General features: G+C 41.6%; 1 protein-coding gene across 1 annotated transcript in view; it reads right to left on the reverse strand.

Moving 5' to 3' along the window:
- Positions 1–1,467, reverse strand: part of LHFPL2 (lipoma HMGIC fusion partner-like 2) — a 15,990-nt gene extending 14,523 nt beyond the window's left edge. The window contains exon 1 of the mRNA XM_010076516.1: positions 896–1,467. Within this exon, the coding sequence (XP_010074818.1) occupies positions 896–1,325 (430 nt within the window). The 5' untranslated portion in view covers positions 1,326–1,467. The remainder of the gene's footprint in view (positions 1–895) is intronic.
- Positions 1,468–16,265: the final 14,798 nt, after the last annotated feature.

The following is a 16,265-nucleotide window of genomic DNA, read 5'->3' on the forward strand; positions in this document are numbered from 1 at the left end:
TCCTCAGTGGTCTCTGAGGGCTGCCAGAGGCAGGGCACAAGACCACCCTCCTCCTCCAATCAATCACACGCACACAGCACAAAAGATGAAAAGCTGCATACAGGACAGGTTCTCCCCACAAGTTCACTGGTGAGTACAGAAAGCCAAATACTTCTCTAACTTGGGCTGTCCAGTGTTCTTTTACTAACAGTCATCTAATCTCTGTGAAATCCACGGTTTTAAGCAGAAACACCAAATCTCTAGAAGCAATTAATCTTTTCAAGCAAAGCAGAGCTGATACTTGAACAGTGAAAAGATAAGCTTACTGGGCTGCATAACTGCAGCTGAACAATAAGCTGGATAAAGTAAAGGTTTATCAGAAGGTATCGCTTGTCAAGCTCACAGCCTTGAAGGAGACTGCTTATCGTGAAACGCTAGAGAACTGGGTGTGTGAATGCAGGCTGTTCTTATCCCTGGGGTGGTATTTGCTCTCATCAGTCATGAAGCCTCTAAGACACTGAGAGAACTGCCTTTGGTCCATGGAAAAACTACTAAAGTAGTGAGAGCGAGATAGACTGCCTTAACGTGAGTATTAATTTTGCTCTCTGCTGGTAACAAAGGAGAGAGGTTTTTGTTACTGAAAGAAATTCAAACAGTGGGAAAAATCTGAACAGCAAACAAAAGCAACCCTGGTCAGTTCATTTTGGCACACATCAGGCTGCGATTCTGCTGCCAATGTCAATGTATTACATGCTGTGTAGCTATAAATTTCAGTTGCATTTGAATAAACACCAGCATATAGAACCACTTTGGGTGTGCCTAATGCAGCCTGTCTGTAGACAGGACAGAATCACTATATTTCTTCAGCTGAACAGCCTCAGAATTAAAATCTGTAGTTGCTCTCAAGTACACATACCTGCAATCCCTTGTAGCAGCCCACAGACATTAAAAATGCTTTTCTTCATAATACTCTGCACACACATAGTAAAGACAGACACAAACGCCACAGCACAGAGAATCATGATTCCCATGGCTAGGAAAATAGCGGTTGCCTGCCAGAACCCACTGGCAATCTCACTGAAGTTTTCGGCGTAAGGACCACAAAGCGTGTCTCGTCTAGAAAGCTGCATGTGGGAGATTCTGGTGCAGCGCCCGTAGATGCCCAGCGTCGGATGGTAAGGCTCCTGCGACCCTCCGATCCTGTTGTCCACATCCTCAGAGTTTGAAGGCTTTGCTTTGCCAATCAGCCAGTCTGCGCTCATGAAAGCAATGAGCTCTGCGAAAGCCACCACAATACTCAGGAGAGTCCATAGCATCGACCGACACGTTACAATGACATGACACATATTGATGTCCAGTGCTTGTGATCAGTGCAGCTGACAGTCTTAAAATCCAGGCACAAGGCAGAAAAAACTAAATTAAGAAAGAAAAAAAGGACCCTAAGAAAATCACTGTGGCTGCTCTGCCTGCTCTTTCAGCTCTCTCACAAAGGCCAAAATGAAATTTCTCAGGAGAAAAAGTGAACGGCCCCAAGTTTTGCAAGCAGTGCAGTCATTTGTTCTCTCCGTTTAGTTCCTCCTTTTTTCCTTCTGGGATGCTGAGCTCTGAAGTGCGCTTTTCTTTCTTAATATTCATACTGGCACATGACACTGCAGGCTGGCGGGGGAGGCCGCAAGGACTGCCCACTGTTTGACATCACACACCTACAAGAAAAAGGAGACAACACATCAGCAGTGAGAAAAAAGCCTTCTTTCCACCTCCTTAACAAGCCATGATCTCATGCAGATCCACATCAACGTGCAAAACCTTTAACAAGGGCCAGTCAAGCAGAGCCTGCTGGAAATCTCCTGTTTTTTTCCCAGGGGTGTGATTAATCTCCTGCTGCCTGGTTGTACTTACAGTATCTGCTCTGCCCCATCCCACTGCAGGTGTTTGTCAAGCACTTCACAAGCAAAGGTCTCAGAAACACCCAGCGGTCCCACCCACTCCTACCAGTACGCCCCCATCATCCTCCTCTGGTCGAAACTACCAAGGCTGCTGGCAGTTACCCAGCAAAATGTTCATACACGTTCAAGCAGTTTCACAGACATGTGGCTCCTGCCTTCAGTTTGGGGAGGCAGCACAGCACGCCTTCGGGAGGAAGCTGGGCAGAGTTCCACATGCCATGGGGTGCAAGGGGCAATGAAGGAACCTTGTTCCAACCTTCTGGGCTTCTGCTGACTGCAGCTGAGCCAGCCCTGGCCTTGACAAGAGGGAAACAGGATTGCAGCTGGGGACAGCCTGCGCTGCGACATGGTGACACAGCCCACCCCTCCAAAGCCTGGGTTTTGCACGTGCGGTGCTTCCCCAGGTTCTGTATCCAGCTTTGCACCATGTTTCAGAAAAGCAATCTGCCTGCCGGTATGTCACACACCTCATCTCGAACCAATGCCAACACAGGCAGCCTCCAGTGACTGACACCACTGTAAATAGGAATCTGTGGGAAAACGCCCCAGTCACTGCCAAGTGGCCAAGAACCCCGGTGCAAGGGATTGCCAGTCAGCCGTGAGCTTCCTGACTCCTCTCCATTCACCCCTTCAACAGTCCCACGCACACTGGGACGGCAGCAAAATGTCCCCTAGGGCTTTCCCCAAGCCTTTATGCTGCCTTTCAACAGTAGCTGATGACATTCCCAGAGTTACGCTTATCTTAGTACAAGAAGCAATCAGAGATCACTATATTTCCAAACCATATCCAAATATTGGCCTAAAAATAACAAAGGGGTCATCACACACGCCTCTGCGCTTGAACTGAGACCATGTCTCCCGAAAGCAAGGCGGGGAACAGGAAATGCCCTCACGTTACCCGCTCCATGATGAGAATGTAGCACTTCCAAGTTTTCCTCACAGAAAACAAAATGCCGACATTGAACCGGAGGCAAGAGAGTCAAGATCCAGATCTGGACCTCCCTGCTGCGCAGCTGCCAAACACAAACGGGTGGTCAGCATATGCCAGAAAAGCACATATCCCCAATATTTTTTAGCTTTGTCATGGGGTTGGCATTTAATTTCTTAGAATTTTTCAGCCCTGTGGTTGAATCTTAGTCCCACTGAATGCAAAATGAAACAGACACCTACAACTTCAACACATTCAGAATTTCATACAGCAGTTGCTCCTCCCTCTTATACTAGTCGTATGAGTCACCCGCAAGATTTTATCCACATTTCTCCTCTGGTACTAGCAGATACATGGACTTAAGCTGCTGTGCCAACAACTGAATTTTGTCTCCCTTAGTTTCATGTTGTGGCACTGTCTTTAAAAAAGGCAAAATATATTTACTTGTGTAGCCATACTGAGGATAATAGTTCAGCTCATTTTCCATTTTTTATGGGAAAGCATAAAGTTTTCAAGCAACCTGACATACTGATGACTTGAATACACCCTCTGTAATAACAGAGAGCTGAAGTGTGAGCCTGCCAAAAAAAAGTTCATTCTCTCAGTATTTCCACTTTAAATAACAACTGGAATGTAGGAAATGTCCACTACAAACCTACATTCTTCTAATGTTAGATGCATGATTAAAGAGAATTTAATAGAAAATGTCTATTTTTAAGAGAAGTTCCAAAAAGCTCTAGAATCAGTATTTCTGTGCAAGCACCACGCCCTTGTGAACTCGTCTTTGTAATTCCAAGATTTTAATTGAGGTGCAAGGGACATAAGAGTTGAACACTCATCACAGCTGTTACTGCTTAATCTGTACCTTATAAACATAAAATACTGTTTATTGAACACAGATGGGAACAAAGTTCATATTTACTTAAGTAGGCAGATATTCCACATGAACACCGGCAGCCATAAAAACGTGCCACTGATAACAAGCGTGGCATGCTATATTAGAAGTAGAGGAAAAGACCAGACCATGGGGTTCTTTTCTGTTTGAAATGCAAGTTCAAGAATAAATTGCAGTAACATTTTAAAACACAGTGTCTCCAGAAAAGTCACTGCATAAGCAAAATAGCCTGTCTGAAGGAGATATGAAGGTTGTGTCAAATCTCAGGGAACACATACCTCCCCGTTTTGCAACACAGGGAAACTTTTGCAGCACCTCAAAGTCACCAGTAACTACAGTTCAACAGAATATACTTTGCTTTCCAATGAAATCTTCACAATTGGGCTTTTCCCAGGTAACAAGTGATTTATTCTGGTACAAAACTTATCTCCAGAGCAACGTACCCTTATTCATGAGAGAACCTGCATCAATTTATTCTTGCACTAGTGTTACCCTCGAATGGGAGCGCCACTCACCTACAACTCCGTTTTGTGAGCAGATGGACAGAAACATATGAAGTAGGATGGGCAAGGCCAAATGAGGGGCAGGGGCCACTATCCTGCAACTCCTTTTCATGAGCAGACAAACATAAATGTATAAAGTGCATAGACAAGAGGAGGAGCAGGGGTATTTCTTCTTTGTGAAATTTAGCATGGAAAGATTGCAGATAAAGTACTGGAGATAAGTTACAGTTCAGCCACACTTGTGTAGTTAATCTCTTCCTTCCAACACACCCCACCTTGAGTTTCTAAATGAACCTAACCAATTCTCACATGGCTCTAACAATGTTTGTTCTGTATGTCAAAGCCTTTCCAGCTACAGACTGTGCTAAATAACTGTGCTTCATGAAGCTTCCCTCCAGCACTCAGCTCATTCCTTTTCTTCCATTTTTGCTCGACAGAAACTCAAGCTAGGCCCTTGTGAGGCTGAAAACTGGCTGTTTATTCCTGCTCTCAGTTTCCCATCCCTCGACAAGTTTTTTCCATCACAGAACTGTATATTCTTCACAGCACGCCACTCAATATCCATTTCTGACCAACTGTCAAAATATTTGCTTTGACAGCCCAAATTCAAAATATACAACAGTTCTTTAACCCCTTTGGTATTAACTCATTCAAAATAATTCCCAGTGAGGAACAAGACTACAAAAGTAGGCTCGTCCCTTAGTCATTTGGGCCTCCCCCTGTTTTTGATACCGCATTCAATTGTACAGGCTTGGAAGGAGGCAATCTGCGCTGGGGAAGTGGGTGCCCCAGGAGGGAAACAGCCCCCCACGGCAAGCACCTGCATGAGACACACACCACGGCAGCTCCCAGCGCCTGTGTCTTGGCAGTGCCGTTCCACCCCACCATACAACCCACTGTTCCTTGGCTGGACAGCACAGCTCTTGGACGGGTCGAAACAACACCTTCAGCCTCATCTTCTCTGCTTCCTGAACCATGCTCATGGTCAGGCTCTGCATAAATGAAGTCTAACACAGTGAAAAGATGTGAGTGAGAACATCAGATCCTCACAGCACCCAGAGAGAATCAAACTGAGTTCTTGAATGCAAAAATCTTTTGGTTGTTTTAATGTAAGAAAACAAACCATCTTAAAATATCACTAAAGCTTTCTTCCTCTTTAGATGAAATTTCGACAGCCAGATACTCTGCCTCAAGTTATACTTTCACATTTCTAGTTAAGACCATTCAGCTCTTGCCTTTTACTACACAACACTACTATATGCTAAGTAAATGAATAACATCTATTTTTCTGAACTAGATAAAGAAACAGACTTGCCTCCATTTTGCTTACACTGCCAAAACCAGAAAGTCAGAAGCTGATCCAAATTATAATATCTGAATTAAGGTTTTGATTTCAGTGATGTTGAGCTGCAGGGTTTTGGCTTTGGCATACCAGGCAGACAGGAGGGAACAGCTGCAAAGTTCAAATCTGAGTCAACCACATACCATGACTGTTTATTTTAAAAAGGTGTCCTACAAGCAATGTACAAGAGACCCGCAAGTACTTTCCAGAGCAATGTTACGGACAGTCCTTCATACTCCCCTTATGGCTTGACTTAAAATGGGGGCTCAGACTACAAACTCTACAATTCAGCTTTCACACTTCCCAGCCTGGTTCTGTCAGCTCAAGAGTGAGAATAAATCATCTTTAGGTAAGTAGCTTTTGGCTTGGCTCAAACAAACAGCAGAATGGAAGGCCACACAGACTGCTGAAATGGTCCCAATTTATAAAATAAATCCAGGCACAATTAGACATTTTCTTCTAAAGCTTGCTACAGTCTAAAGCACAACTACTCAGAGGAGTTTCTAAATTTTGTTTACAATGCACAAGCTTGAGCATCTCCTAACCCAAGATGTGGAAATCTGGGAAGCCTGGGCTCTGCTTTCTCTGAAACACTTTTTGTTAGCCGTTATAAACACTGAAAATGCTTTGAACTTTGCAAGTGGAAGTGGATCCTATTTATGTTGATGTGTGCAGACTCTCTATTTAAAACAAACACAGAATGAGGCTCACACACTAAGACTGAACTACCTCAAGCTGACCCCCACCCAGATCAACAGTTTGTGCAGATTCCATCCTCAGGTGCTGATGGACAAGCAAGCTAGTCAACTGTCAGCTCACTCCGCCTGGCAGAGCGACACAGCTACCAAACCAGAGAGGCAGAGGGACAACCCTTAGACAATGTGGGATACACATTAGAGATTATTCATGTTATACATCATGAGACCCCACCTGGAGTACTGCGTCAAGTTCTCGGCCCCCCAACGCAAGAAGGACGTCCAACTTTTGGAGCAGGTCCAGAGGAGGGCCATGAAGATGATCAGAGGGCTGGAGCACCTCCCCTGTGAGAACAGGCTGAGAGAGTTGGGGTTGTTCAGCCTGGAGAGGAGAAGGCTCCAGGGGGACCTTATAATGTCCTTGCTGTACCTAAAGGTGGCCTACAGGAGAGATGGGGAGGGACTTTTTAGAAGGGCATGCAGCGACATGATGAGGGCTAATGGATTTAAACTGGAAGAGGGCAGATTTAGACTAGATATTTCCAAGAAATTTTTTACTGTGAGGGTGGTGAGGCACTGGAAGAGGTTGCCCAGGGAAGTTGTGGATGCCCCATCCCTGGAGGTGTTCAAGGCCAGGCTGGATGAGGCTTTGAGCAACCTGGTCTAGTGGAAAGTGTCCCTGCCCATGGCAGGGGGGTTGGAACTTGATGATCTCTAAGGTCCCTTCCAACCCAAACCATTCTATGACTCTATAAATATGAGTAAATAAACTTTCTCCTCCCATTTGGTCCCCTCACAGGAAGTGCATCCTTCCAGGAGCTGCTGCCCAGGAGGAGAGGGCACGCTCCTGCTGGCTTTGACTCGGTCTTCAAAGTAGTGTACTGGACACCAAGCAGGACTTCTCAGGAGATACCACTATGAACACCAACCTGCCTTGTTGAAAGTGCACCTCTAGCCCCACACACTTACAGGTGACTTGCAAATGTAAGAAAAGGTATGTTCATCACATTCCCCTATCACAAGAACAGGGATAAGGATTAGTACTTAAGGAAAGACAAGTTGTCCCGAAAGGTTTGGACTAAGCTTTTTCTGAAGACCATGAGGAGTTCTGCTGGCACTGGTTTCTAGTAAGCAGTGCATTCTTACCACAGGAAGCACCTGGACCAAGAAGGAAAGACACTTGGATACTTCAGTGTGTCTTTGTTTTGTTTTTTAAACAGAACACATTTCAAAGTCATCAAAAATATTCAAGGTCAGATAACAGAACAGGAGAAGGTGCTTTAAAGCTGAGGTGGTTGCACAGCTTCAGATAAACAGCAGAGAATAACGAAAGGATTCCCTCCCCCTCCAAACACCTTCATATTTTCCTCAAATTATTGCCTACTAATACAACATTCCAGAGCAGAGCTTTTTTACTTGAACAACAGAAAGCAAAGCTTTTATTAGTTGTCACTTGTGAATTAAAGCAGGAGAGCAAACATTTGCATATCTCATAAACACTTTAACTGTTATAAACCTGCACAGACATATTAATGAGTGCATTATTGTGACAGGCTGTTGAAAACATGCTGTACTCTGTTCATAGATGCATTTCACTGGTAATTGAAGGAATGTAGCCTTAACAGTGCATCATGTCTTTTGCCTGGTGGCACAGTGTGAAATATAATCAAACTATTTTGCAAAATAGTTACAACTCACTGAAGTATCCTAATCCAATCCCTATTTCCTTGCCTTTCATTTGAATTATGCCCTGTTTACTTCAGCCTTTTCCTAACAAAGGCAGAGCTTGTAGATGTAAAATCTTAAATTAAACTACTCCTCATGTGCCCAAATGCCCAAATTCTATGTATGCCAACAGGTAAAAAATAAACAAACACAACAAAAAAATACTGACAGTGACTTGTTTTTCTGAGGCAGCGCAAGATGGTTATTCCATCCCATCTTGCAAGTGGGCTTGTTCCTATCATGCTATTGAAAATGCTAATTACAGGTGAATTTGTTTCCAGAATACATCACTGTAAAAGAAATTAACATAAACCATATTTCCAATTTTAAAAAAAAGCAGCTGAAATGTACTATTCCCTTTCTGACCTCATTAAAAACCATGGCAAAACTCCCACTGACTTTAATGGGGCCAATACATCACTGAGAAATCACTAGAAGAATGAGAGTTTCCAAATTTTCAGACCAACTGCAGGGGAGGTTTAAACAGAGGATTCATTTCCCTCTTCCCTCATCCAGACGAAACTTTGCTTATGTGCCCCCCCCACTAAGATGAGATCAAGCAGACTCAGATTTCCAGCGTCTCCTCTGAACTGCAAATTCTCAAGCAGGAGATTTGTTCCATTGCTCCGTATTTATTGACTTATTAAATTCCTTAGACCTACAGACATTACATTGTGTTTTGAAAACTTACTCAAGATCTTTTGCAATTCCAAAATTTATTAAAACCTACAAGGCTAAGAAAAGCTAATGTGTAGTATTTCTATTGTTGCTATCTCAAGAGAAAATTACACATCACATAAAAAATCATCACTGAGGGAGCAATCTTGGCTACAATTAGTAGCAACTGGGACTGGAATCGTGAGTTTCCCTACTTTGATGCCTCACTAGCTCGCTTAAATCTCAGTCTTGAAGAGTCTCATCTGAAGGTCCCTTTCTCAGTTACCTACAATATCACCTCTGTCAAGTGGACTCATAGAGTGTTGTGATTACTTCTAACAACAGCTCTAAACTACAGCTTCTAAAGGACTTTGTGGGGGGAGAAAGGGTGGTTAGGAGGAAAATGGGAAGTCAGAAGGAAAGTACTACTAATACTTGGTAGCAAACAAATCCTTGCTATATTTATACTGAGGATTTTTACCTTAAAAGGAAGCTAGGCTTTGGCTGTTTAAATAGTTAATAGTGTGTGCATGAACTAGAGCATCAGCCCAAAAAGACTTGTAATCTGTGTGTGTTGTAAAAAGCAATTCACTCCCATGAGTTCATCATGACAGATTTGGAACTGCTGTTAATAATTTATGAATATTGTATTAAGATATTTATTATACTAATATACTGGTTATTGTTTAATATGAGGCTGGTGAGAAAAACAGGCAGGAGAGGAAAGAATGACTCAGTTATGCCACTTCTCAGCAAACTCTGGAGAATTGCTTACTAAAAAGACAATGCTAAGACAGGAAAAGCCTTGCAAATACAACAGATCAAAGATGTGAGGACAGGAACAAACTGAAGGGAAGAGAAGCTATTTTGGACAAACAAGCTTAAGAGAAAGGCAACTATTAGAGGTGCCTGTTGAAGTTAGGCCAACATGGGACACCATACCGGCCCCTCATTTGCCTTTAGGCAAAGCAGACACCATTGCAAACAGCCTTGCTTCAGTTAACTCTTGAAAGAAAACGGTTGCCCTATCTCCCTGTCACGATTGTGGCTGTGTTAGCAGAGTGATCACAAAGGTTATGGATCTCCAGGCTACCTGAACAGCTCAGGGTGGGTCATTCTTCTGCAGAGACAAGACCCAAGGCTGTAGACTCAAGGACTGCCCATTGCAAGCAGGAAAGACCCAGAGGTGTTTGCACTATTACTCACTGCATATGCCAGTAAACAGTCTTCTACGTCAGTCCCTCTAGAAAGCCATCAGTCAGCAAGTCACTGCATGGGTATTGACTGTTCCCCACCTTCATGATGCATAATGTTCCCACAGCATGGAAAGGACACACTTTTGGCAGAACCGGATGCACTTTGGATCTGGGCTCAAGCAAACTACCCAGCTACGATACCAGTGAAATATGAGATGGAGAATCTATTGTGTTTCAAAATGTATGTATGCATTTTTTCACAATCCTCTTAATTCAAACTGAAAGTGAAACATCCTTCAAAAATAATCAATACAGATGAGCAGCTCAGCATAGTAACGCATACAACTTGTGTACATGAAAGGAACAGGTCTACCGAGCCAACACTGATTTTTCATTGTACTGGAGCTGAGAACCAGTAGTGACTCCAGGTAACTGAAAAAGGTTGTGATGGGTCAGAGCTGACACGTTTCCATACTGGAAAGGCATGTAGATATACAAAATACCTGGGCACTGCAGCCTGAAAAAAGTGCATGAAAAGCCTTTTTTCTAGTATGGGAAAAGGTTGTGTACTCAGAGGAACACAGACATATGGTATCTCTGTGAACATCTACTCAATGCGAGCTATAACTGTTATTAATGGCTAACTATTTAACCACGGCCAAGAGAGAAGAACTGAGATGAGATTTTTCTGATACTGCGTATTTCATTAATTAATTACTACAGGAATGCTGCATTCAGTTGGGATCTCTAAACTTCAAAATGGAAGCTCATTGCAAAGAGCTCAGAAAAATCTAGACTAATAATTCAAATTCTGGAAACCCCATTTAAAGCAAGAAACAAAGAGAAACAGATAATTTATTTTATCAACTAGATTAAATTCTGAAGCCAGGATTGGACATACTTCTACAAGCTGAGCCATGTATAAAACTGTGGCTTGTTTTATGCATTTTGACTTGCTAGACCAGGTATTGGTAACAGTCCTTTTCTGTCCTTAAAATGTATACGACTGTGAAAATGAATAACTAATAAACATTTTTAAAAGCTGAAAAGGGCTAGAGAGAAAAGCAATCTGCACCTTTCTCAGCTTCACTTTCTCTGAAAATGCTATGTCATCTCTCTGCCACTGATGTCCTGCGGTTTGTGTAACAGCAGCACTTAATGGAGCAAACTAAAACTGGACCTGTGTGGGGATATGCATAGAAGTAAGGTAGTGCCACACCTTCCTGCCATCTATATACATATGAAAAATGAAAGGAAGAAGGCATTATTAGCCTCACAAGGCTTCCAGATGAGATGTTCCTCAGTCATATAACAAAGTCGGCAGCAACACTGGGAACTGAACCTCAATGCTGCCGTTACAGACCCTAAAACTCTGTGGGTGTGATATACTCCTCGGTGCTATGCAATGTGCCAACCACTTTTCTTGTCGTCCTTCAAACACAAACCTCAGCTATTCCTCTGCCAGTTTGAATCTCCAGCCCTGACAGGTGGCCTGCAAAGGTACTCCTCATTTTTGCACCACATATAACCATGCACAAACGATACCAGATTAAACGATCATATCTCCAACAGTAACTTTGATTTTCCTGGTCGCTGAGAAACAGTTTTGTTATTAAGCTGCAATTTTTTTCTCCAGTATTCACTGTTGAAATAGCTAATTCCCATAGCAACATGCCACAACAGCTTGTCCCATGTATCACAAAATTAAACTATTCCTGCAAAGAAACAAAGTTACCTACAACTAGCCTTCTCTAGTACTTCAGAGAAGAACATAACTTTATTCGTGACTCCTATAGGGGATGATTCTGCCTACATGCATACCTTATTGAAGAGAAAAAAAGCTATAGGACAATAGCAGATATTCAACAGGTCCCACATGGTTATAGGGAGTGGACTTAGCAGGACAGAGAGCCTTTTTATCTATTGGGCTTATGAGTTTTCTTTTTAAAGTTTTCACTGACACTAATCCTTTTGAAAGCAAATGTAGTCTACAAACTAGTGTAAGTGTAGCATCTGACTGTACTATTGCCAAAAGGTGGAAGGTTCTTGATTATGTCTTTCCCTTGGGAAATTAAAATAAATAAAATAAATAAAGCCTGCATATCTGAAGATCTCCTAATGCCTATAGAGACATCTATTACTAAGAAAAAGTTCCTGCATGCTACCCGCTTTAAGAAAATCTGTCTGTTCTGTAAGTTTCAAACATTTAATTGGATTCTGAAAATGATCTTTAAATATGAAATTAACTATTAGATCTCCTTGTTGCATTTCAAGCTCTATATAAATATAGAACTTCAGTGTAAAATTAAAAGCACAGTGTACATACACAATACAACAAAGTCTCATTAACTGTCTATCATGCAATTTGCTGTTTCAAAACAATTCTAAACAGTGCACTGCATTTTGTAAATTGATAATGGCAATTATTAGCATTAGTTGGTTCTTTAGAATACAAGGTTGCAAATTATAAATTTGTCTTCCTAATAAATGCCCTCCTAGAAAACCAACTCATTTCATCAGGGACAAAATTAAGGAGATCTGGATAAATAACTGACAACATTGATAAAATGGAAAGAAAATACAGTCATGCAGACCAGACATGTATTTAAACATTTATCAGAATTTTACTCAGAATCTGATCTCACAAATCCACAAAAGTCTTTGAGTGTCACAGCTTAACAGTGTGCACAGTGCCACTATTTGCATGTATTCCTGTTGACAATATTTTCCTCAAACACATAGCTCAGTTATGTTCTGGAACAAACTTACTAGTTCATCTAGCTGCACATTTATCTCTATCTCGGGTGTGCAGAACATGCTCTTCTACTGTCTTTGTCTATGTGGTTATGTTAAGACCATAGAATTAATAGTACAGATAAAACAAATATTATCAAAGCCATTTGAGCATAAAATGGAATATACTGAGCAAACCAGTATTTTCTCTGTAGTTTTTTCTTTTTCAAGATGCTTAGCCCTATGTTCTCTCACTGTTGACTATTAAAGTCAAAGACTTTAAAAAAGACAAAAAGACAAAAAATTGCAGGTAGAGAGCAGAAGGCCAATAGTCTCTGCACCTAGTTTCCTTTGCCAGCAGGGTTTTCTTTTGAATGAAACATTGCTTAATGTACTGAAATGCTTTCCAATACTCATTACTAAGCTTCAGATCTCTGATAATGTGTAAAATCTTGCTGACACAGTTAAATTTTTATTTTTTATATATATAGTACAAAAAGCTCGGAAATATTATCTCATTACAAAGTAACTTCTGATTTTTCCTGCATGAAAGTTCAATCACAAGATATATCTATTTTTCATTACAGCAAAGATTAGGGGACATTGGAGTTCTTATTTTATTTAATCAGTAAAAATACTTACATAAAAAGCTGAAATTAAAAAACTATAATCTAAAAGCATTAAAAAAAAAAGCTACAAACTCAACAATCCATTGAATAAATCAAAATGGAAACAAAGCAGGTTGCATGCACATCCAGTACCCTGTCAGTGTCCAAGTACTGTTGCATGAGTAGCGTTTGCAACCCACACAGAAAATCGTCAATTTGGCACCTATTGTGTCAAAATGGCACATCAGGTTCCCCTTTCATATCTACATAACAGGGAATACAATTCTACATTAAATTGGACTTAAAATTAATTAATCTGTGTTCAATGAATGCCATCTTTTAAAAAGTAAGGGGTTATTTCTTTTGGGCCATCATTTTTCCTTTAAACTTTAGTTCATTGTCTACAATAAGAGTTGACAGACCAGTCTGGCACTTTGTATAGGACAAATTCCAAAAATACACTGATTGGTGTACACTACACACTCTCGACTAGGGTAAACCAGACCTTTCCAAGTTACAAAACAAAACACAAACAGGGTGAACTGACCATTGGAGTCCTTCCTCATGGAATCACTTTTGCCTGTATATTCTCTGAGCTGTCAAGATGGCACAGGAGTGCAGAAGCTCTCAAAGCTTTCTAGTGGAGCCTGGTCCATTTGCAGCACAGCCAGAACATGCCAAGAGATTTAACTGGACTGACTCATAATTTGTACAATGATCTCACTTGAATTGAAGCTGTGAAAATGCCAAGTGACTTGAGATGACATAATTGCTGTTGCAAAATCTAGATTCTTCTGTAGCTCTCCTAGAAACGGGGCTTTGTTGGAAGACAGAGAGGAGAGGCTCTTAAAGCAGACACTTCTGGGGATGTGCCCAGAGGCCAGCTGGTATGTGTGCACAGCTAGGTCAGAGCTGTCGGCAGTGCTGTGGCAGCCTCTCAACAGCATACTGTCCTCTCCCAGCTGCAATTCGTGCCCTGTGCCTTTACTGGTTCTGCCCTCGTAGGGCTGAGATCCACCTCAATTGCTCACCTTTGTATTTGGGAAAACTTACCACGTACCAAGCTTTGGTAGTGGAGCAGGTGCCACTGGCTTCATTGCTGGTGGCATCTGTGCTCCTGGTGATGCCTGCTTTGGTATTGAGTCTTTTTGCAGCCATAATTTAAGATGCTGCCTGAGCAGCTCTGGATAGAGCACTGGAAAACACAGCTTATTTTTTACCAACACTTGCAGGCTTATCTTCTCTGGACTGGAAAAAAACTACACAGATTGCTGCAGGAGATGAAAGGCAATTGTGTTCCTCCGTGTTCATGGTGTGTGTCACTGACTACAAGAACACTCACATTTGTTTACTGCACATTTTCCCAAGAAAGGGCAGAACTACTTTGCTCCTTTTTCACTACAATCAAAATCTGCTATCCTGTGCAGGGAAGGGAATATAAAAGTGAGAAGACATTAGATAACCAAGTTATCCTCTTTTTTTTTTTTTTTTTTTTTCTCTGTATGGTGCTGCTAAACAGCTCTTTTTGAATGGTTTCAAAACCAATCTTAGGGCAATTCCTGCTTTCTAAGCCATTTTCATATTTGCTCATCCTGATCATAAGGGCATGAGTCTGCAGTGTGATGTAAGACTTCTATGAACCCTAGCAGCTGTATTGACTCTTGAATCCTTTTTCAAAATACAAAAGAAGAACATCAGTATTCACTTCAGGGGTGTTAACATAAAATTATCAGAGAAACTCTAATGCATTTTGAAGAGTTTCAGCAGAGTCTGTTACCTAGGAGACACCCTATATCTTGCCTCCCAACTGCAGGCTGAAATAAGAAACTGCAGGAACTGTGCAGCAACAATAGCTGGGCAGCAACACTGCACTTAGTTGCCATATGCTGGAGCCAAATACTGCTTGCAGCACATGTGTAGCCCTGATTCTCTTTGTTATTCCATAGACACTGTCTTGTATGCCTGAGGGTTAAAAGCAGTTGAAACTGCAATGAAATATGCTGCAAGAAGAACAAGAATGCATATAGCTCCTTTCCACAAATGTGGAAAGACTTTTGTGTACCAGATTTTGCTTTCTTTATGAGCTGCTACAATAAGACTGTATAAAAAGGTACTTGGCATGTTGGTTGGTTTGTAGAAAAAAACCCAAACATGACAGGTTAGGTTAGATTAGGCATGTGTGTCTGAAATGTAAAACTAACATGCTGGTCACAGTTATACTTAGGAAAACAATCCTCTCCCTTGTTTTCAAAGCCATATTTATGTTTAAGGATTTTTTTTCCCCAGGAAGCTATAAAAAGAAACAATACACAGAAACTACCTAAACCACAAGCAAATGCAAGGAAGAGATAAGGTGAAATGCTAAAAATAAATCCGGAGCAGTTGTGAGTTGGTGAGGAAGGAAAGTCACAGTAAAACATCCATATCTTTATGCAAATACGGTTAAAAAGAAGATCGAGAAATAGGAATCAGCTGGTGAGAGGAAAAAAAAAAACAAAGCATACTATGGGAGTGCAAACACAGGCTGTTACAATAACATTCGCAGGAAAGCTGCACACATAAAAGAAGGTCGATGCACTACTACTATACTCACAGTGAGAGTGGGCTAAAATATGAAGAGGTACAATAGAAATTATGGACATTCAGTTGCACCTGTGTGAAGACTAATGCACTTCTTAATGCTCCAAGAGCCTGGAGGTTGAAGGCCAGCTCAGAAAGCCTGTGCCATTCTCCCAGGAAACCCAGCAGGGCAGCCCAGCAGCACCACCGCTTCTTGGCAACACTGGGAAAAATAAATGGCAGGTTTGACACAAGACGGTGTCTTTGTTCCAGGTGTCTCTGAGCTGAAGATGCTTTATGCCACTCACCAGTACGAAAAAATGACATAACCAGAAGTCTTACAAATGTTCCATGATGACCTAGAAAAAGCGATACTGAATAAGAAGGTGTAGAAGAATGGCAGATAATTGAAATGTGTGCAAAAGAATGGTCAGTGATGGCTAAACCTTTGAAAACTCTTGGGGAATGTGAGAAAATTCCCAGTTTAATACAGAAGATT

Source organism: Pterocles gutturalis, unplaced genomic scaffold (genome assembly GCF_000699245.1).
Source record: "Pterocles gutturalis isolate BGI_N339 unplaced genomic scaffold, ASM69924v1 scaffold35498, whole genome shotgun sequence".
NCBI lineage: Eukaryota > Metazoa > Chordata > Aves > Pterocliformes > Pteroclidae > Pterocles > Pterocles gutturalis.